The sequence below is a fragment of the Quercus lobata genome, chromosome 12 (assembly GCF_001633185.2).
Source record: "Quercus lobata isolate SW786 chromosome 12, ValleyOak3.0 Primary Assembly, whole genome shotgun sequence".
In the NCBI taxonomy this organism is placed as follows: Eukaryota; Viridiplantae; Streptophyta; class Magnoliopsida; order Fagales; family Fagaceae; genus Quercus; species Quercus lobata.
Window position 1 is genome coordinate 3,362,696 of NC_044915.1, and position 24,212 is coordinate 3,386,907.

The window sequence follows — 24,212 nt, forward strand, 5'->3', positions numbered from 1 at the left end:
TGGCAACATATATATATATATATATATATATATATGAACAATGAGAGAGACAAGATTTGTAGCTAAAAAAACAAGGAATTGCTACTTATATATAGGTGCCTTTTTCCAATTAAATTTCAACAAACATTCAAGAATTGAAGATGTCAATATTTAATTTATGCTTTCTTATTTTCAAGTTATATTAATGAGCTGCTTTCAAACAATTTTGAAAATAATGATGATCTAAGAGAAGGTTCTACTCAACTAGGAGTTGGAATTTTGAATTCGAAAGGAAAACCAAAAGATTATACTAGTGGAAACTAGGCACATTTAACTATATAATGGATATATACACATTTTAACGAATGAATTTTTATCCAACAAAGCCAAACTTGCAAATAGATCATAAAGACTAACAAAAGGATGTCTAACAATTCCAAACACCAGTAACATAGCTAGTGATGTAGCACGCGGTTACAAGCTAGGGAGACAAATCTAAATTCAATATTATTTATCAAATTCAAGTAATCCAACATGCTAACAAGTCAACAATTAATGTGTTTTTAAGCTCCTAAGTAGAGCTTCAGACTTATACCACAAAAGGAAAGGAAATATTCTTATACTCAGTAGTAGTATATTATAGGAAATAATTAACTTGTAATCAATCACATTAAGCACGGAAAATTTATTAAATAAGGCCTAATAATTTGTTGGGCTCGAGTTCTATGAGTATTGTGTTGTCCAACCATGTGATTGGTGACCCTGATTTAGTGTCCACTATCAAAACCATGTTGAACCTTGGGAACATAGAGGCTTCAACATGAGAGTGACAAGAAATATCCACATTGAAGAGCCCACTTTGATGGTCGTCAGTCGTCTAGACCCAATAGGCCACTTCTTTGAAGAGCAGTACCTTCTCTTTTTCTTTTTTCTTTTTGTTTTTTTTCAATTAGTGTAAAAGTGTGCATTAAGGAGTGTCCAGTAATATTTATCATTTTTCGAGTTGTACTGCAAAACTTTATTACCGAAGGACAAGAGGATCCGATTTGCCAAGAAAAAAGCTCATATATATAAAGCTGAAATTTTTTGGAAAAATATTTAGGCTTGTTTGGTAGCCTATTTTGAATACATTTTTTAGTATTTTAAACAACATTACACACTTTTTTACCAACACATATATCAAAAACACCTATATAACATTACTCAAACTTCTCTATCAAACATCTCCTAAATAGCTCATTTCTAGGAGAAACCAACCAATTGGGTAGCGATGAAAGAAAAAATGAACCGTGTAGGGGTTGTCACTCTCCTCTCCCATGCTTTTTGTTCTTAAAAAAGAAAAAAAAAATTTGTTTTTTTTTTTTGGAGAATAAAGAAAAGAAAAACTTAATGATAAGTACTTGTCCCTGTCATGCGAAGGTCACGTTCAAGATCAATTGAACTACTTTCTAAAACAAAAGGGTTGAGTTACGTGGTACAATCTGAAACACTTGAAGTAATTGCTAGTCTTTTGGGCTAAATATGGGGCAGTAATATATATATATATATATATACACATAGGATGATCATCATGGGATTCATCAAAAAAAAAAAAAAAAAGAAGATCATCATGGGTCTGAGTTGAATATTAACAGTAGCTGTTTTTTGGCACCGTCAAAATCGGACCATTGTGTCTTGTATGAGTAGGTGGTCTTAATCTTTGGGCTGACCAAGACCCAAGTTAGAGTCAAAATCTTGTTACCAAACTAAAATATGAGTTTAGAAATTCAAGTATGTCTGTAGAAGGTGTTAAACATAACGCTTGTTCAACAAAGGTTCCTCGTATTATATATATTATGAACGTGATGACTGATGTGCACTAGCGCACCCAATTATAGTCCATTAGTCAGTACTGATAGTGCTCCCTGCCAACCACAGCTCTCACACCCCCTACTCACTTGTTTGCTTATTATTAATAAATTGTATATATATAAAAATAAATTATGTGAATATGTGTCTGTTTTGAAATTGTTTATTTCCCTAGTTTATTTGTATAGTAGTATTTATTAAAAAAAAAATGCTGTAATTTTTAATAACTTTTATATTAAATGTGTCACAAAAATGTCAAAGTTAGTTTGTTTCAAAAATAAAAATAAAAATAAAAATAAAAACTAAATTATTTGTTAAAAAGTAAAAAGCAAAAACTTTTCACCAATTCCCAGACACACATAATAATAATAATAATAATAATAATAATAATAATAATAATAACAATTGTGGGGAATTTTTCCCGCGTACACTCAGCTCATTGTCCACTTCGGAGAGTCAAGTCCGCATGAATTTGTCCTCGTCCCCGAATGTGGGTTCATAAGAAAATTTAATCTTTAAAAAAAAAACAGTTCATAAGAAAATTATCTCTTTACTTCCCATATTTAACTTAGTAAGAGATAAAGTTGTTTTCTACTATAATTTTTTAAAAAACAACTTCATCTCTTGTGAAGCTAAATAAGAGAAGTCAAAAGATTGTTTTACAACTCATTTTAAGGTTGCTAGGAAAATGAGATAGTTTTTCTAGAAAATATTATTTAGAAAATGATTCATTTTTTTTGGAAAAATGTTAATGTCAAAACAAATGTAGCGATGGTATAAAATAAATAGTTTGATATTTAGTGTTTTAAAAAGTAAGTATATAAAATATAAAAAAAGGTTCTCATGCTAAAATAGACAAAAATATTTGCACAAGTTGATATGAATACTCTAAATTTATAAAGTTAACTTAATTAATATGAGTGGTTTTTGAGATTGAATGCACTAAATTTAGCTTTTAAGGTTCTTTTTTGTTTTTTTTTTTTTTAATTTTGATTTAATATTATAATGTTTAAAAGTGAGATAAAAATGAAGTAATATAATTTTTTTTTTTTTTTAAGGTAAAGTAGGATAATATTTAAGAGGGAGATAGGTATAACATCCTAACTTTTAAGGATAAATTGACTGGTGTAAGTGCTCTACCTAAACGATAACGATACTTCTACAGTGACACACAATCCATCCATCCCAAAATACGCGCAATTTGCGGTGACAGCGTGGGTGGTCCATTCCGCCACATCTGAATCTCTTCTTACTGAAGCCGAAACTTAAGGACAAGACAAAGAAAAAAAAAAAAAAAAAAAAAAAAACAACAAAAGTCCATAACAGAAAAGAAAACAAAAAACGTAAAAAAAAGCTAACAAGAACATATCAGCCACCAGCTCCTAGATTGAAGCTTCACTCTGATCCCTGTGCTCGTCTCATTCTCCATTTTTTTTCCCCCACAAAAGGGTAAGTCTCTCTTTTTCTTTCTTGTCTTTTATTATTATTATTATTATTATTTTGCTGTCTTTGGATTCAGATCTGAGCTGCTGAGATTAATTGTTGGGTTTTTTGATAATGGGTTTTCGTTATTGTTGAATTTTGTGAGGGGTGTGATATGGGTACTGACGTGTTTTTGTTGCGTGTGTGTAAGATGTCTGATTGTGAAGTGTGTCAATGTGGTTCGGATGTGATTTTTTTTTTTTTTTTTTTTTTTTTTTTTTTCTTCATGTGGGTATTCGTAGAAATTTAGGAATCTGGATTTGGGGAACAACTTCTTACGTACAAGATCAATTCTTGCTTTGCGTAACTCAGATGTGATCTAATAATTAAAAATATAAATAAATACGAAAGGATCTGATTGTGACTTTTTCTCTTAAGCAGAAACAAGGGAATAAGATGACTTGCAGAAGATAATTTTGATACCCCACTAAGATCTCAAATTATGTTTAAGAGCTTCATGTTTGTTCTAATCAATATTGAGGAATGCATATATCATGTGTGGAATAATATGTAGTTGTGGTTTTAATCTTTTTGTCAAATTAATTGTTATGTTTCAATGTTGGGCCTTGTTGCAATGGAAAGTGCTTTCCACCAAAAGCGACTGGACGAAGGTTTGAGTCTGGGAATTATCGTTTCCAAAAAAAAAAAAAAAAAAAATTGGGAGTTAGGTTGCCTACGAATCACCTCTCCTAAACTCTACAAAAGTGGGAGTTTTGGGCATTGGGTACAATCTTTACGCTCCATCCTCATTGAACGTTGGATCTATCTTTAATGGGATATGCCTTAAATGAATCCCTTGTGTTGTGTTACTAACTTTTTTCAAGTTGCTAGTTTTTACCTTCCTCACCCACATGTGTGCACAAATATAGTGGTGGAGGATGCTATGATCTTTTCTCCTGACACCTAAGTAATGCAACTGTCAGGTGGCTTTAATTGGTAAAGAGTTATGAGACTGTAAATACAACCTGGTATGTTAATTTTTATGCTCTAGAAAAGGATGAAATATTGATAACTTGTGAATGGGAAGCATTTTATAGACAGGGAGTAAGATATCTATATGGACATGAAAGGTCATGCTAGCTATAGCTGGTTTCCAATACCTATATGGAGATGAAAGGTCATGCTATCTATAGCTGGTTTTCAAATGGATTAATTACCTGCTATTTTTATATGATTGGAAGGTTCCAACTTAATATCAAATTCATAAGTAATTACTTCTGGTTGGGTGGGCTTATATTCTTTGAATTGATTATACACCTAAGAGTGTCTCTAGTTAATTTTTCTGCAGTGCTCTGCTTCAAATCAGATTTACATGTTTTGCAATTTATGGCTTGTAACCATTATTATATTAAAAGGAAAATTGATATGTTCCAAGCAAGTCATAAGAAATCTCTTGCTCCCTTGCTTCTATACTTTTAAAATATTTTTTACAACTCTCTTCTTTTGTTGAGTAAAAGTGTTTTGAGGGGGGTTGTTCAATGTATGCTATGATAGATTTTGAGCGATGTAATTTTTTATTTTGTTTAGGTTCATTTTAGACTTTTGTACTATTACAGAATAAGTTTGATGATGTTCAAGTTATTTATGAACTATGCAAATATATTATATTGTGATTCAGTTGGGGTATTTGTAAATATTCTCTTAAATACATATCATAATAAGTTCAATTTATTCATAATAATACAGGTGAATTCAGAACTTAGGTGTAACTACTCCTCTCACATAGTTTTTGTGCAATTACTTTTGGTGCTATTCTTGCTTATGCACTTGAACAAACATTTCTTCAAGTGAGTGAAGGTTGGATTTTGTAGTGAATGTTAACCTATGACTCTTGTCTTGACTATTGTAAGTGCAACTTTATCGTGAAAGAAGATGATGCTTAGTGTCAGGGTCTGCTGCCGTATGAAATTACCATAGCTTGCTTGTGATATTGTCCATGTCTGCCTCTCTCATCTTCACCCCCACCCTCCCCCCTTCGAACACTCTCTCTATCCCCAATCCTATTGCTTGCTGGTTTCTGTTTTGGGTCTCATTTGGCCCACCACTATTTGTACCTAAGCCGCACTGGACCATCAGTAGTTATCCATGGTTGTCTTGCTCTTCCAACCTTTTAGTATTTAAATGAGCTGAAATTTACAGAAATCCACATGTTTTCTGATATTGTCTCACAAAATGATCCTAACTATGGTTCATTGTGCATCTAAAGTTTGGAGCAAAAGAAGTAATGAAGAGTTCTTTGATGATAGCTTAAATGAAGAAATTGTTTGGTGGAATCTTTTTGCCCACGCTCCTTACTCAAGATTCCTACACAAAATTTCTCTTTCTTGTATATGAAAATAATGTGTCCATATGGTGTATATCTTTATCTTTCCATTTGCAGTGACCTGCTTTAAGTGGTAGTTTCATATGGAGCCTCATGATTTCTTTGCAGTTTTCATATACTTGCTGCCTAAAAAATTTTAGATATGTCCTTTTGGGAACATCTTATTTGCTTTTTGCTGAAAGTGTGTGAAATTATACTTGTATTTTGAAAAAGTGAGAACAAGTAAGAAAAAGTGAGATTTTAAAAAGCTGTACATAAAAGCTAAAAGCTGAGCTTATAAGCTCTAACCAAACAGACATAGTTATTGTTCACTTGCTTAGAAAATGACATGTAGCGTAGCACTTAGCCTGGTTGATTCATCATGGTGAGTGTAGACATCTGTATCGCATTGATTCCAGTGTTATAACTATCAGTAGCCTTCTATTAACCCTTGTTGATGATTGGCTAATCAGTAAGCAACCTGATTATACTGCTATAGTGATACATAGACATTGAGATATCACCCTTTTATCATAATTGTTCTCCTGGTGATAGTTCTGTTTATTCATCATGCATCATTTATAAACACACACATGTGCGGAGAGAGGGAGAGAGAGAGAGAGCTACTCTGCTGCCCTTTGCAATTATAACATCATTCTTCTAAAGCTAGCAATAAACTTATACTTACAAAAAGAAAGCAATGCATAAAATCCTGCCTGATTGTTAACCTTATCTATAAAATCCTGTCTGGATCAAACCTGTTTACCTGTCATCTCTTGAATAAAAATTTCAGGTTCGCTGAGGAAGGTAGTGCATAAGCCATGGTTCTTGACAGCATTCTATCTTCTCCTCATCGTAGGTCACCATCATTCAGGAAGCAATTCTCGCGGGATGATTCCTTAAGCTGGCCAACACTCCTTCAAAGGCACCGCTTCCTCTTAATAGCTCTAGTTCTCCTAGCTTTCCTATGCACTGTGTATCTTTATTTTGCTGTCACTTTAGGTGCTTCTGGATCATGTTCTGATTTAAAGGGTGCTCAGAAAGCGTCGTGTTTGGATGCAAAAGCTTCTGTGGGCAATGGAAAATTGAAATTCCTTTGACATGTAGATGATAATTATAGTTGGAAAGCATTTCCGTCCTTGGTTCTTTTCGATTCTAAGGAGATTGAATTTAACCATACTTTTAAAATTTCCATAGGTTGTTTGCTGTTTTTGAACTCAATTGTCCTGAATCTTATATATGAGAAATGTAACAAAAATTTCATTTGGAGACTATATAGCAAAAATTTCATTTGGAGACTGTGATAACTTTGATGTGATTATATAGTTTTTTATAAGCTAATGTAAGTTCTTTGAAAGAATTCAAGGGCCATCCTTTTGTGATGGTGACTAGGGATTCAAGTCAGTTCAGCATAACCAGAGAATGAATTAACCGTACCTCCCCTGGGTTGATTTGTGGGAGTGGGTAAGAAAGTACCTTATTTATATACAATTGGAATTTCTTTACGCAATTTATTAAAAACAAGCTCATGAGAAAATAGGGATGAACTTGCAATTACTAGAGAATTGGTGTGGGAGTTCTTAACTATTTATATTGGAGTCTGATATAAATTTCTGAAGAGGCAATTGAAGCCTCAACTGGTAATGGGATGTGTTCTATTGCCCATGGGGCTCGTCCTCTTTTTTTGGTTGTATTACAGGAGCTGGTAATCATATGGTGGTGCAATTCCAGTTATGATTTAGTTGGTGTGGTGGTTCTGGTGTCAACAAGGATTTGGTATGAGCGTTGCCTTGACAATGGCTATTGTGGTTGGTGAATTGGTGATAACTCTGATGGTAATTATGGTGGTTGTGGTAATGATAGTGATAGTGATGGTAGTGTTAACATGTAAACATTGTATACAAAATACAATAGACAAAAGATTTGAGATATAAGGATCTCGATGAAGAAAATTAACACTTGAACACACTTACGATAAAATGTTTCAAAGTGATTATATATATATATATATATATATATATGTATTTACCACATTAAGAGTTAAGATGTTAAACCAACGCAACAAGAATAATTTTGACTCTCGAATTAAAAAAAAAAAAAAAAAATTGAATGGAGTTTGTGTGCAACAACATTAATAATTCCCCTGCAAAAATATGATGAGCATGGTGCCCATGAAAGACGGTACAAAACTTTAGTTGTCAATGTCTCCTTATTGAAAAAAAAAAATGATAAGTCGGTTCAATGTAATTTCTTTCTTTCTTTTTCTTTTCTTTTTTATATTATTATTATTTTTTATTGAAGTTGAAACTAATTTCTAAATCAAAAGCAAGTGGGTTTGAGTTAATTCAATTGGTAAAATCTCTAGCAATTATCATATAGATTGGATAAAATAAATTAAAATTGTAGCGTATCTAGAAATCAAAAGTAGAAAATAGATGATATAAATTCGAAAACGACTAGGAAGTAGTAACATGTGATGAAAAGAAATGAAAGCGAAGGAACGTGTGTCACAAGACATCAATGCTCATTCAACTTGCGATTTTTAGGTTTCGAAGAATTGAATAAAAAATAAGAGAAAAGATTAATCACTCCACCTTCGTGAAAAATTCAGTGTCTCTTTATCTTATCCAACATCAGGATCTTAATCAATGATTGCTTTCTCACTCGTCTTTATACTTCTTTTGACTATATCTCTTTTCTCTCTTGTCAGTTGTTCTAGGGAAGCATTGGTTTGATGGTGCTTGTGGTGAGATTGAGTTATTGATGTGCTTGAATGGAGATTATTAGTGGCAATTTTGTGTGCTTTGTCGATGGATTTCAATGATTCATGGTAGGTTGGGCTGGATTTGGCTTTCAAAGTATATGCGGTGGCTTACTAAGGAATTTTTGGTGAAGATTCATAGGTTCCATGGTGATTGGATGGTTCAACCTAAAAGGTGGGTGTTCATAATGTAGGTTTGATGCTAATCAAACTTGTCAAGTTAGTAATAAGAGCAACAACAAATAAGAGCAATGAGGGAGGTGGGGTAGACAAGTGAAATAAAGTTAAGGGAGTCTTGCAAGCCTTGAAGTTGAAGGGGAAGACAATGAGAGTTTAGGGGTAGCAATTATCGATCGATTCTAACATTGCAGATTTTGAGTTGGGTTACTCGAGTTATTATTCTTTACAAACCTAAAATCAATCAGTTGGATAGTTTAAAATAATGTCTTGCTTCTCAACCCTTATCTTTTATTTTATCATTTTGTCAACGTGTAATCAAATGCATATTTCATTTTCATGTTTGTCTTTAAAATAATTGTTAGATTTTATTTTTGACCCTCTTGTTACTTAACACAATGGCAAATAACTTAACGAGAGTGGATGGAAGAATGAAATGTAGAACTTTATGAATTTTTAGAGGTATGATAAAATGAAGAACCTTATGAATTTTAAAATTTTAAAGACAAAAATAAAACCTAAGCTATATTTCAAGGATGAAAAGAATATTTTAACCAATAAAAAAATCGCTCCACCTCTATAAAAAATTAATAGAGTTTCTCTCGGCCTCTCTCTCTCTCTCTCTCTCTTTTCACATTTTTTATTTTTTTTTATTTTTTTTTTATGTTCAATTCAGCATTGTTCTAGGGAAGCATTTATTTGATGATGTTTGTGTTGAGATTGGCTTATTGATGGTGTTTTTGGAGTTTAATAGTGGCAGTTTAGTGTGTTTTGTGGCTGGATTTTGATCGTTTATGGTAGCATAGGTTGGATTTAGTGTTTGAAGTAGCGGCAACTTAGTAAGGGATTTTTAGTGAGGATTTATAGTGTCATTGTTTCGAAGTGGAGGGAGAAAAGAGGGTCTAAGTTGGCATTGTTGATCTTTGATCTTGTAGGCACCCCACCCCCCCCCCCCCCCCTTTTTCTTTTTCTTTTTTTGTGAGAAGATGATCTTATAGGCCTTGAAGTGGGAGATATGAGAGTTTAGGGGTGGCAATTACCGATTTTGACATTGCAGAATTTGTGCTATTACTCAGAGTTTATTTTTTAGTTATATTATATAAACCTAAAATCCAATTGATAAAAATTAGTTTAATATCTTAGTCTGATGATAAAGAACTATCACTAGGAGCAAATACCATAAGTTGAAAGTCTAAAAAAAAAGTTTGTTAGTTTCAAATTCGACTATCTCTGAAGTATTAGATAAAAATGTTGTTTTATCAAACTGAGTTGAAGAATTTTGTCATATTGGTTAGATGTGAACAACCTTAGTCAACAAAGATTTTACAATATTGATTGTTTTATTTTAAAATTATTTTAGTCTATTAAGTTAAGTTTTAGGATTTATTTTATTCATTAAAATTATGTGGCATGATTTGATTGGATCAATTAGCATATACGGTAGTCTCAAGTGTCACTTAACATTATACATTGTTGATGCCCACTTTTGACAAAAAGGCCCAATGGCAGAAGAAATCCAATAATATGAAAAAGATGGGTAGAGAAAATAGTAAAGTAAAGGCCATCAATCTAGAATGACAGGAGTAATGGTCAACAAGCCCATAAAAATAATAAGTGGCCAAGAAGAAGCAAATGGCCGAGAAAGTCCTAAGAATGAAGTAGTAAACCCATGAGAATAATAAGAGATAGAGGAAAAGTAAAATGAGCCCGGAAAGCTTAAGAAAGGAATTAGTAAATTCATAGGGTTGGCATACAAACTTTTTTACCACTTTTGGGTGTACTGGCATTACAAACTTTTCATTGTTTTTGTTTTTTGTTTTTTTTTTTTTTTTAACATTGAAGCCCAAATTCATCATTTGACTAATTTTATTCCTACATCATATATAAAATTTGTGTTGGTTTATTAAATATAATGAAATATTAAGTTATATATATGTGTGTGTGCGCGTGCGTGCATGTAACTCTAAACAAAGTTATATCATCCAATAACTTGTTATTAAATTCATATTTTGAAAATATTACCGTTGGATTACATTACATGTTTTATATGTTCTTAACATGCATGCTAATTTTTATACCAATCAAATGTTATTTACAATTCGATCCATAAACTCATTTTTATACATTATTTTAAACTACAAAGATATGAATTTAAACAATTGATTGATAACAATACTATTGATCTTTGACCACTTTGAAATTTTGCAAGTATAGAGAATATACGAAAATAATGTAATCCAATGGTGGATTTTAAAAATTCGCATCCAATTTAAAACTTTTGAAAACTTCACCACATAGTAGACGAGAGAGCCTACCTTTCAAATTAGCTCAGCAACCACCCCATTACATGAAAAGCACGTACTGGGTACAGTTCTACGTATGTGTCATTATATCTTATGTGAATCATTTTATGCCCAATTTTGGGTCCAAAGATTTTACGCCTTATAAGGAACACGTTGTGTAGCACAATTAGGAGCACTTTGAAGAATCTCTCTTTAACACACCCAACCTACCTCTGTGACCACACCACAACAAAATCGCAACCCAATCACCACTCTAGCAACCACTACAACCTACCTTTGATCCACCCCACCTAAAACTTCTACGACCACCACAACACACCCATGATCCAACCACCACTCCGGCAACCTCTATCTCTCTAACCCACTCTACCTAAAATTGTCGTGACCACCAAAATCCACCCACAACACGTGATGAATTTTTTTTTTCTTCTTTTTCATTCATGTGATCATGGATTTTTGTTGGTTTTATTCATTACAATTTATTGGATTATGGTGAATTTTGTGTTGAGGGGAATTTTTTTCATTCAAGCTAGAAACATGAAAATGTTTTCCGGTTTATTTTTAGGAAAACAACCAAACATCTAAAAATATTTTATTTCCTATAATATATTTTATAGTCAAAAAATATTTTCCATCAAAACAAATGCAACCTCATAAATAAACATAAAATATGTTAATCTATATTATTATTAAAGAGGCTTCCCTTGTTTGGATTCCTTAATTTAGATGCCCAAAATACTTTCAAATTTACCTTGTAAAGCTTAAATAGTGGGGTTAAACATGTAAAATTCCTAATTTAGAAAGTCCTAAATTTTAGATAAATTTGAAAAAACATTGCCTACAAAATAGGAACACTCCCACTAACCCACTTATTCTAACACACATTTCTAATATTTTATTCTTTAAAAAAAAAAAAAAAAAAAAAAAAAAAAACACACACACACACACACACACACACTAATGAAATACCCTTAATTTAATAAACTTATCTTTATCTCTAAATCATAAGAAATGGGTTAAAATCTTAAATTGATAAAAATTTAAAACAAAAAACCTAATGAAATAGCCACGTTCTATCAAAAAAACTATCTATCACTTTCCTATTTTGAACCAAAAAAAACCAAAAAAAAAAAATCCCATGTTTTGTCAAAAAAAGGCTACCCCGGCCACCTTTTTTTTTTTTTTTTTTCCAAATTCAAAGTTTAAAAACAGTACAAGTTTTAGATAACTTCATATTTAAAAACTCAAGTAAAATATGCTAAAATTTCGGATAAAACTACTACTCTCCCACAATCACAAGTTATTTTTTCTTTATCTAAATGCATGTTACATGGAATTATATTTATGCCATAATGATAACCACTCATGAAAAAATTTATCCAAATTAATTCATGGCCATGTCAAAGGTTACTTCCGCACTAGGTTAGGATTTGCTTAATTTGTGATTTATACATGTGGGTTTGTCACTTAGTCTTTGGTATAGTTCGATCAATAACATCTTCTAGGGATTTTTTGTGGTATTTACTTTACTGGGTAAACAATTGTGGGAATTACTTTCATTTTTTTTCTCTTTCTTTTGTTTTTTTGAATTGCAATGACGAAGTTATGAGTATGATTGCTTTACAATGCCATTAAAGTCCAATACCCTTTAAACATGGAGTGTCCTTTTATGGTTGTGGTATTTAGTTTACTGTGTTAACAATTGTGAAGTTTTTCCCTTCTTTTTTTAAATTAATTTTGCAATTGGAGTCTACTTTTTTCTTTTTCTTTTTTTCTCTCTCTCTCTCTCTCTCTCTCTCTCTCTCTCTCTCTCTCTCTCAATTTAGATTATATTTTCCATTTTTCAGTTAATTTGTTTTGGATGTATACATTCCTCTTCTACATTGGGGGTTCTAAAGTCAAATGTAAAAGAGGAATCATTACCACCAAATGCAATTGTGTTTATTTATTTATTTTTATGAAAGATTGTGTTTATATTTAAGCGCATACTAGCTAGAAGCTCTTCTATTTTTTTAGGAAAAAATTAATAATTTGCATCCATTATGATTTGAGATTACTACATCTTCCAATCACAAAAATATCTAGACACGTGATGAAAAAATTATTTCACCCACAAACGTATAACACTCATCACACGCCTAGGTATTTTTGAGTTTTTAAACATGATGAATTATCATTGATAATAAAATTCCAAATAACAACTTACAGCTTCAATTTTTGTAAACAAGTCTCCCACACAATAGATTGTTAACTTTAATCACCCAAGAATCAGCCAATTACCACCTTTGCATTAAAACCAAGGAAAAAAAAAAACCTAATTTTAGCCGAGACATGAACCAGAACCACGAAACCCATTCAAACACCTCCACTTGGCTAGATTTAGTCAAATTAGGTCAAACCCAAGAGTTGCGAAGCAAAATGCCAACTTTGACCACTAAACTTTCACAAAAAATCAAACCATTCAAATGGGATGATTCTCACAGCAAAACAAAGGCATATTAATCCCCTTCAAAATGATAAGTGGATTTCAATGATAGAACATAAAACCAACGAAATATTACAAGAACATAAAAACTCTCCAAAATTCAAACCCTAACATATGCCAAAATTAATGTAATCGAAACCCAAATAATCTTTTCTTTTTCTTTTTTTTCTTTTTTTTTGAGGAACTACCCAAGCAATCTTTAAATCATGTGAACCATATATTATTGGAAAGCTTGTGAGATAAACTTCATTTTGAGTAGAAACAAAGCATGATTGGTGTCATGATATTTTCAAAAATGAATGGCTCGCTCCATTCTAAGTATAGAAAAGATTCCACCCAAATGTGCAAATTTTCACTATGATAAATTGACAAGTTCACAACGCACAAACATTAATAGCCATAACTCTTCACAACAACCGATGATATAGGAAAACTTGATGAAAATGGAAAGATAATTTTATAAGATTTCCAACGCCTCATTTGGCCTGTTTCGAGAACCTAAAGACTTTCAAATTGCCCATGGAGGTTGAGAAATAAAGTCGTACATTGGCAAAAAGTTGCATTTGAAGCTCATCTGCTACTCAAAAAACTACTATAAATAGACCTACCTTGATTTGCAAGGACAAGCTTAGGGTTATAAACGAGCTAAGTATTAAAAGTTCAAGCTTAGTCATTTAATTTTTTTACAAACACAAGCCAAGCTAGAACTCATCACCAAATATAATTTTATGTTCAAGCTTTAGCTCATTTTCTTGTCAAGTAAGCTTAAGCTTATTCATAAGCTATTTGATTAACTTATTATTTTCCTGTATATTATGAAACCATGACTAAAATGTTCTCTCTCTTCAAAATTCTATGAATTTTACTACAAATAGACTATTTACTTCATCAATAATTTACAAATAATAATTTAATTTCATATGAACCTATTGACAAACTTATACAATCCAATTTCAAATCTATATAAACATATTTTTAGACAAGCATGCATCTAGAAATATAATATTACATATAGTTTAATTGAGCCCCCATGTTCATGAGTTTGTTCATAAACACATTGTTATGTTTGAGCTTGACTTGTTTAATAATTGAGCTTAAACGTAAGGCTTGAACTTGACTTATTTTCTATAAAACAAACATAAACAAGCTTTTACCCAAATCAAGCTCGAGCTGTTCATTAATAGCTTGGTTCATTTATAGCCCTAGAAAAGCTGGCACAAGCTCAAAATATGTGCTTTCAAAATTCTCCTTTCCGATTAGTTTATAGTAGTTTGGGATTTTCCTAAAGTTCTTCCATGGTAGTGTGTAAATTTGATTGATCATTATAGATGAGTTGAAACACTACAATCGAGCACTACTACTAAGTTGCTAAAGTCAATAGAGGGTGTTCTTTAGGAGTTCATCTAGGGTAGTGTATAGATTTGATTGGTTTTGGATGCAATTTTATCTAATTTAGGTTTAAAGGAACCAAATTTAGGAAACTCCACTTTTTCAAAACATAAGTACCAATCCTTTAAGAAATCCTAATGATTGGTCGCAACTCCATACATTATACACCCCCTATACACAAGCACAAGTAGTGCAAGTGATGCACCCATCAACACGCATCGTGAGCGTATAGGACCACCATCCCATCTCTCTTGCGTGCTCGCACACTAGTCGCCATTAACCCCAACCCAAGAGTACATTGTTGATTCACCAAACCCACCAATGTTGACAAACCTAGCAACTCCGCTGTGACATTTTAACCATATCCCTTAAATGTGCAATGCATCATAAGCAATCATACTTGATCATTAGTTTTAGGGCCATACGTCCATGTACAATTGTTCAGTATTTGTTATATACTTTGTTCATCATTTTGCAAATTAACATGTAACTATTATTATTCTTTACTACTTTCAAGCATAGGGTAGAGACTTAATTTTTGCAATGCATTATTCTTGTGAATTAAGTGCCTTAAACTGAAAAATCTTACCCCTTTAAATTTTCAAAAATTCATGAATACAACACTCGTGATCTATATCGTTGAAATCGAATAATTTTACCTAGTTAGTGTGACTTAAGTGTTAAGTATGCACCCTTAAATTGATTGCTATCAATAAGTTAAGCAGTTGAAAAGGCCCCTTAGATCCACTCCATATGCTAACTAGAAATAATGATGTTGGATGATATGTCCCAGGCCAAAAAACTATTAAATGCCTCACCTAATTTATAGATATCGACAGGGGGATTTACGCACTTCCTTTAAGAACTAGAATCCTAATTGACAATTTGCATATAGTCATCTTATGCTAGAGACGCTAAGAGCACTAGTATTAGCTGGACCATCCCAAATGCCATTTTGACACACCAAAACTTACTTTATTTATTTTATCACATTATTTTACAATACACCATAAATTAGATGTTTTGTCCATAGTTTTAAAAATGGATCAGACCAACCGATTCAACCGAGAACTGACCTATAATTCGGTCCGATTATAGCTAAAAACCAAAAATCATCTAAAAATCGGAAATAATAAAAAAACGGCCAGTTCAACCGTACAACCGGAAACCAGTATGGTTGAACCGATTTTGCAAAATACAAAGAAAATGACTTTGTTTCTCTTGATTTCTTCCCCATTCGACCTCTCATTGGTGCAGCAGTTACTTTGTTACTGTGAATGATGTTAATGAACGATTTTTCTTCCTCATTTTGAGAATCTTAGATCTGTTGTAAATAAGATTTGGTGAATGAAACTTTCAAATCTGCGGGTAAAATAAAATTTGGAAAGAATGTAAGGGAAGCAACATGAGAAGGGTGGAGGAAGGTATTTTGGTTTGAAGTTTGAACTATTGCTAATTGATATGTTGCAGTTGCAGAGAGATGGAGTGATGGATGGGCTTGGCAGAAAAGGTGAGGGGGAGAGATATATTAGAGAAAGAGAGATGAATGAAAGGTTATGGCCTTATAGGAAATTGCCAATTTGGACTCTGAATCTCTGATGGATTTCTATTAGAAAAGTGGAAAGGCTGGGAGTCTTGGGACTCGGGAGAAGTAAATGCTATGTCATAAAAGTCAAAAAGTGAGTGGGTGTTAATTGTTAGTAATGGCTGGTAGAAGTAACCAAAGTGGGGTGGGTTTTTTTATTTATTTATTCATTCTCTTTTACTTTTTTGGTGGAGCTTAGAAAGTCTTGTAGCTGTATGTGCCTCTTTTAAAATTTTAACCATATTTGTGAACAACTATAGTAAGTTACCTTTAATATTTAAATTATATTTATTATATAAGTTGTGAAAAATTAATCAATATTATAAAAAAAAAATATTCATCATTCTTTATTTATATAATTTAAAAAATTATTAATTAAATTATTTATGACGTCACCAGTTCGACCATCGGTCGGACCAAAAAACCGATAATCAGTTTCTTTTCCGATTCTTTCACCGTATCAGTTTTTAAAACCATGGTTTTAACATTACAACACATTAAAATAATATTAACTAGAAAAAAATTATTTAATTTCTCTCTCTAAACTTAGCGCCACAAAGAAGTAAAAAATAACCACTACACCATCACCCGTCACCACTTCAAATCCACAACCACCAAAAAAAAAAATCACCCACATCCACCAAAACAAATCGCAATCACATTATTTATGTTTGAAACCCTTCACCAGCATAAACCCACGATCCACCATTGCCATAAAACCCAAAAACGCAACCCAATCACCGAAAATCCACCACCATCATAAACCCACACAACCCACAACCCACAACACCACCAAAGGTCCAAAACCAGTGCTGCAAACCACCACTATTGCACTTGCACCAAACTACCCCTACCCATCCCTCAAAATCTCTACCACCACACCAACATCGTCATCTCCGACACTGCCAGATCCAAAAAAAATAAAGCTTCTTTCTCTTCTACAATCCTAGCCCAAGCTCGGACCCCACAACACCTCCAAAACTATTGCTGCCATGAACCACCACCCAAAACCCAAATTAGGAAGAAAAACAGAGGGATTGGCAATATCGGCGATTGGCGGAGCAACCACCAGCACTGCTTCGCGAGATTGACAAAGATTGCCACAACCACCAGTACTACTTCATGGGGCGACAGAGTGAATTAAGAAGACCCAGACGAGAGAGAGAGAGAGAGAGAGAGAGAGAGAGAGAGAGAGAGAGAGAGAACACAAATAGATGAGAGAGAAATTGATATAAAGAGGGAGTTGAATAAATTAAAAAAAAATAAAGAAAAAAAAATTACAACATATGCCTATATCGTGTCATTTTTAGAATCTTATTGTAGCTCCATGCCAAATTTTTTGAGATTTGGCATATTTGATGTTGATTGTTTTTGGCGTTTGGTGTATCCAATGCCAAAAATTTGGTATTTGGCACACCTAATGCCAATGCTCTAATCCTGTAAGAACTAAGACCTCTTCTAACTCGAGTGAAATCCCAACCTAAGATAGGGTACCTGGAGATTAGGATGATTTTTCAAAGAAGGGGAAAGTATTGCATGTTTGCTTTTTGAACATTTTACTTCATGAATTAGACTAGATTTGTCATGTACACTATGTCATACATCTATAAGCAACCCTTCGAAAAGAATGACCATAGGGACTCAACCATTAGATCCGTCCTAGTTCTAAAGACCTTCAACCTTTTAAGGACATGATCATGCATTTGTCTGTCACCTAAACTGTCTCAAACAATAATCAATGGCAAGAGGCCAAAGCCTTTTCAAGAGAGCAAATAAACAAAATGCCAATTTTCCCATCCAAAACTTGAGTCAAACTTTGAATTTTGATAAGCCATTTTTCAAAAACCCAAAAACAAATTTGACTAAACCTTTTTTTAGAGTGGTCTTTTGCAAATCCAAAACCTCTTATCTAAGCTAAGCACTAAACTTGTCTTTACATTGTAGAACCCATTTAATCAACACCCCTATAAAAAGGTTGGCCCATATTGCATGAACTGATCGAATTGTAGCCAATGTATCCAAGACACCTTACTGACAGATCCTTTATTGTGTCTATCTTATAGGGTTTCTCTTGTAAACACTCTCTTATCTAAGAAGCGTAATCCCCCTCGCAGTCCTGTTTTTGCAAGACCTAGTTAAAAAGAAACCTTTGATACTCAAAGGAGGAAGTCATGCCAAAGAGAATGGAAACCCATGAAGAAGCAGTAACCTTAAAAAGGATAAAGGAGTCAAAAGCAGGCATGATCAACCTCCCAATATTGATGAACCAACTCTCTTATGTCCTGCTCAGTAAGGGTGTAGTCACTTCTATCACGCCAAGATCAGCATCCACTCCACTGATGACAAGTTAGGACCCAGCCAATACTCGTTCATATCACTCTAACACTCTAGGCCATCCCCTCAAGGATTGTCATGATTATAGATCTTGAGCACGAGATTTGATTAATCATGAACTATTCTAGTTTAGAGATAAGATTATGCATAATGACACTAGAATGCCCAAACATCTTATCAGAGCCCGAGTGGCATATCATAGTTAGGCACAACTATGGACACTCCTCAAAGGAAGGCTAAGAAAGCCCTCTTAGAAATGAGAAACTGAAAGACCAAAGTATTAACAATACTAAAGAAATAGGTATAAGAGTCTAGTGCTAAGTAGACCAAGTTTTTGAGATCACTTGATTTCTCCATGCCCTTCAAACAATAAGTTGCAATTAGCTACCTCGATATTCATGTTCATCACAAGGACACTCGCTTTGATGACCAGCTCCTCAGAAATTTGAGTTTTAAAGGCCAATTGTGGAAAGCTAAAAGCTATAGGCAAACTTCTATGCTAAGATTGGCATAAAAAAAGAAGTTAGATGGAACACCACAATATTAAAAACACACACAAACACATACACACACACACACACACACATATATATATATGAGGCTAAATAGCGCATTGGACTTTCGATCGAATAATCGAACTTATACTGTTATAAGATCTTGGTCAACTTAAAAAGATATTCAGTTGACTAGAAAACCCTTCGTCAAATGTTTTTCTGAAAAATGTTCAGTAAAACATTTTACAATATCAAGGTGCTCCAAGAGGCTGTTTTTGTAACTTATCAAAAGATATAAAAAGCTAAAAGCTAGCTTATTTCAAAGAGGGGGAAAAAAAACAAAAATCTTGTTGCCTTTACTCAAATAGTCACTTAATGTAGCTTAAGCAAAAATGAAATCAATCCTCCCTTCTTGAAGATTCCTTAAGTGAAATTTCAAGGTGCACCTATGCTTCCACTTGGAGAAAGAAATACTTGATTACAAAATCCAAACCTACTTTCCTTCTAATGAACCATGGTTATTGCATTAACATATGTAGCTCCATGATGCCAAAAACTATAAGACAAATCCATTCACGAATCTCTCGCAACCAACACCATCTATGAGTGCATTATTTTGTCAAAACTAGTAGGGCCCTCAAAGACTATTATTATGCATAAAAGTAAAAAAGCTAACAATGCTTTTAGCACATGTTGGTTGTCCAGTCACACAATAAGAAGTTCAAAAATTAGATAATAACCATAGCATCTTACATGCAACCAAAATTGGGAAGCTCGAATCAATTCGAGCTGCAAGCACATTTAACTTTATAAATTTAAAGTCAAACAAGAGCAAAACACATGCCACAATCCAAAATACAGCAAAAAAGAACTTCCCGTTACTATTTTAGTTTTTATTTATTTATAATTACACACGTATCCAGTGGGTCTTGAGCCCACACCCTCACCCTCCACCTTACTCTTACAAGGTAATGAGGTGTCATTTAAGCTAGAGCTAATTGGCACTTCCCATCACTAATTTATCAGTATAACTAACATCATTGCATCAATCCAAAATTTGAACAGATAGATGATATAAAATGACAATAACCACTTAACACTAGTCAAAAAAGAGATACTAAAAGCAGTGGCTCTTTGGGGGAAAAAGTACTAACCTTGTACCACCTAAGGCAGTGAGATTGTCCCAAAACAATGATAAAGAAACATAATAGTACAACAAAGTGAAGTTTTGGTTAGGTGGAACCTGTACAATTTGGAAAACATAAAGGGGCAATAATATGAAAGAACTGCATTGTTCTTTCTACAATAAAAAAGATACTAAAAAAAATGAGAGAGATGCACCTACTTTGTATACTAAAGAATATCAGCAAGAAATCTAGCAACAATATTATTTTAAATATGTGAGAGAGAGAGAGAGAGAGAGAAAACTCATGACCATTATGCACAAAAGTATTAAGAAGACTTTGCTGGCATAATCTAGTTGTTGGTCGAACTGAAATGCAATAAAAGCTCCAGAAGTTAAGAGAATCAGCAGCATCTCACAAATTTCCAAACCAGGCCATGTAAGCAGGTCATAACCAGCAGGGAACATATTTAACAATAAGAACTTAAAAAAAAAAAAAAAAGAGAATGGTGTGAATAGGCCACACCTTTTTTTTTTTAGGGGGGGGTTGGGGGGGAGGGAGGGGGTGGACAAAGAGGATAAAACAAGAGATGGAAGGGGTAAGAGAGAGAAGAAGAAGAAGAAAAAGACAGCTATTTCAGTAGAATATTTTCTGATGCAAGGATATCGTATCAGGGTAATGAGACATCAGTAGGTAGATTATTTATTTTTTAAACGGAGCAAAATAATAAAGAAAAAAGCAGCTTGCATTCAAGGACTTCCAATGACATAAACATACTTCTATAAAAAAAATTAAAAAAAAAAACTTTTATACCAGATCAAAAGAAGAAGTTTGCACCAAGAATTCTAGCAAGCTTTCCACCTTGAAAAACTATCAAATTTATCCCTTGCAGCTCTGCCCTCCTTATAGAAAGCATTCTTCAAATCTGCCATAGTTGATTCATAGATACAGACTCATAGATAAAGACTCTTCTATCAAGCACAGGCCAGAATCCCAAATACAGCAGAAAAGAACTTCCCATCACTTTTTTTGTTTTTATTGAAAATTACACACGTAATCAGTGGGTCTTTAGCCCATATCCCCACCCTCCACCTTACTCTTAGAAGAGAATGAGGTTAAGCGAGAGCTCATTGGGACTTCCCATCACTACTTTATCAGTATAAATAATAGCATTGCATTCATCCAAATTATGAAAGGTAAAATTATTAAGTATTGGATGGACAGGGCCTAGCCCACACAACTGTCAGAGGATATAAAAATGACAATAGCCACTCAACACTAGTCAAAGAGGAGAAACTAAAGGCTGTGGCTCTTTGGGCAAAGAGTCATTAACCTTGTACCACCAAAGGTGGTGCAATCATGCCAAAACAATGATCAAGAAATATAAAACAGCACAACAAATCAAAGTTTGGGCTAGGTGGAACCTGAACAACTTGGAAAACAGAAACGAGCAATAACATAAAAGAACCACATTGCTCTTTCTACACTAAAGAAGATATAAAAAAAATTCATGATGGCTAAATTACTTCAAATAGAAAGAAGCACCAACTTTGCATACTAAAAAATGTCAACAAGAAATCCAGCAACACTAAAAACTCATGACCATTATGCACAAAAGTAGTAAGAAGACTTTCAATTTTGTTGGCAGAATTAAATTCTTGTTGGTCAAAATGAAAATGCAATAAAAGCTCCAGAAGTTGAAAGAATCAATGGCAGCATCTCAACAATTTAAAAACCAGACCAGGTAAGCCGATCATAACCAGCTGGGAAAATATTTAACTATAAGAACTTAAAACAAACAAGAGAATGGCCCAAAGAGAGATGGAAGGGGTGACAGACAGAGAGAGAGATGAAGAAGGTGAAAAAGGTAAGACAGCTATTTCAGTAGAAGATTGTCTGATGCAAGGATATCATATCAGGGTTATGAGACATCAGAAGGTAGATTATTTATCTATAAACAGAGTAAGAAAAGGTGCTTGCATTCAAGGACATCCAATTACTTAAACATTACTCTAAAAACAAAGTGAATACCAGATCAAAAGAAGAAGAAATTTACACCACGAATTCTAGCGAGCTTTCCACCTTCTTGAAAGACTCTCAAATTTATCTCTTGCAGCTCTACCCTCCTTATAGGAAGTTTTCTTCAAATCTTCCATTGTTGATTCATATATACTGAGTCTTCTATCAAGCACCTCATCGCCATACCTCCTTAAGTCTGAGAACCTACCTAGGTTACAAAGACCAAGGAGCAAAGCATTCGCGCTCGCATCAAGAGGTGTGATATTGTTCTCGGTAGCATAGTTCCATATCTCAATGGCTGCTTCGGGGTCATAGCCTTGAAAAAGCATTGATATGGCCATCGCACAATTAGAATGCGTAGGATGCCATTCATTCTTGATCATCTCGCGAAAGAAGTTACTCACTTCGCGAACCTTCTTGCTTTTAATCAGACATTTAAAAATCATGTTATAAGTTAAAGAATCAGCAAAAACACCATTGAAGGGCATCTGATCCAAGAGCCGAATTGCATTGTCCAAATCATCATTGTCGCAGAGCAAGCCAATCATGGTATTGTACATTGTCAAGTTTGGTACCAATCCATTACCCACCATGGTATCCCACAACGCCATTGCGTTGCGCGGATTGTTCTGCTTAATAAGAATAACAAGAGCAGTGGAAAAGAATCTCAAACCTGGAAAGCAGTTGTTCTTCTTCATGAGTTGAAGAAACTTGATCGCCTCATCAACCTGCGAACCACTCACGAGCGTATTCAAGAAGGTGTCATAAGCAGACATGTTCTGAGGGCTCCACCCGACACTAATCACCATCTCGCCAAAAGTCCTAGTCGCCTCGGCCACATTGCCTTCTTTCTCCCACCCTTCCAACAAAATCGCGAAAGTATCCCCATCCACCGGTATCTTTGCCTTGACCTGCTCGAAGAACTCCACCGCCTTCGCAGTCTGATTGTCTTCATTACAAATCGCACTGAGCAACGAATTCACAGCGATCACATCCTTCTCAATCCCATACCTATCCATCACGTTAAAACTCATCACCGCCTCCTCGAACCTCCCCACATTGCAATAACTCCCAAAAATCGACACGAAAGTGGTGATGGACAGCACGCCTTCTTGCTTCATCGACCTCACCGCGTCCCACATCGGATCGAAGAGCTGGTTCTTGCCTAGCAAGTCAACCATGAGGTTCCACGCCGGCGTGGAGTGCTTGGTCTCCTGCTGCCCGGCCCAGCGGAAGAACTTCACCGCCGAGGACGGGTAATGGTAGCAGTATTTCAGCACCTCGCACACGAGATCGGTAGAAGGCGAGATTCCGGTGGAAGAGAGAGCGGTTTCAATGGCGGTGGGAGACGAGCGAGTGAGGATTTCGCATAAGGTTCGAGCGGTTAAGGAGATGTCAGTAGAATCCACATGAGATGGAAATTGCTGTAGGAGTCGCCCCGGTTTTAGGGTTGCGGCGTTCGTATCCTCCATTAAAGTTTTTTACAAAACCCTAGAAAAATTGTCATATAAAAAAAGTACAAGAAATGCTAATTTGGATGAAAAATTTAGGAGATTTTTTTTATTTAAAATTTACAAACACAAACAAAATGTAAAGAAACCATGGGAATTTCAAATTTGAAGAGAGAAGAGAAAAGGGGGAAAAGAGAGAGAACCTTGAAGTTGAGAGATTGCAGTAGAATCGAAGGGGGCGAGAAATTGAAGAGGAGATGAAGGGAACTGAGTTCAGAATTAGGAGCCAACTTGGAAGACCAGTCACCAGAGTCCTTCAGTGTGAGGGTGGGTAACTGGAATTTCATGGATTCTTGTTTCTTTGTTGCCCCGTGCAGCGACTCAACTGGTTTTTGGGTCGTCGAGGTCAAGGACACCCAAAAAAATAATTTCACTTTTTGATCATAATTCATTTCACAACTTTAATTTGAATTTTGTCA

At 34.1% G+C, this 24,212-nt stretch overlaps 2 protein-coding genes across 3 annotated transcripts; one reads left to right on the plus strand and one right to left on the minus strand.

The window, feature by feature from the left end:
- Window positions 1-3,117: 3,117 nt before the first annotated feature.
- On the plus strand, window positions 3,118-6,918 carry LOC115972129. 2 transcript variants are annotated; one of them, XM_031092288.1, is made up of 2 exons: window positions 3,118-3,276; window positions 6,405-6,918. In XM_031092288.1, the coding sequence occupies exon 2, from the start codon at window positions 6,433-6,435 to the stop codon at window positions 6,709-6,711; it is 279 nt and encodes a 92-aa protein (XP_030948148.1). In that variant the 5' UTR covers window positions 3,118-3,276; window positions 6,405-6,432; the 3' UTR covers window positions 6,712-6,918. The 2 variants fall into 2 exon arrangements, with proteins under 2 accessions (XP_030948148.1, XP_030948149.1); XM_031092289.1 differs by lacking the exon at window positions 3,118-3,276 and adding an exon at window positions 3,571-4,277.
- A 15,096-nt stretch (window positions 6,919-22,014) lies between these two features.
- On the minus strand, window positions 22,015-24,212 carry LOC115972351 (pentatricopeptide repeat-containing protein At1g77360, mitochondrial-like). The gene is made up of 2 exons (XM_031092616.1): window positions 23,937-24,212; window positions 22,015-23,773 (listed from the first exon to the last, which is right to left on the minus strand). The coding sequence occupies exon 2, from the start codon at window positions 23,752-23,754 to the stop codon at window positions 22,330-22,332; it is 1,425 nt and encodes a 474-aa protein (XP_030948476.1). The 5' UTR covers window positions 23,755-23,773; window positions 23,937-24,212; the 3' UTR covers window positions 22,015-22,329.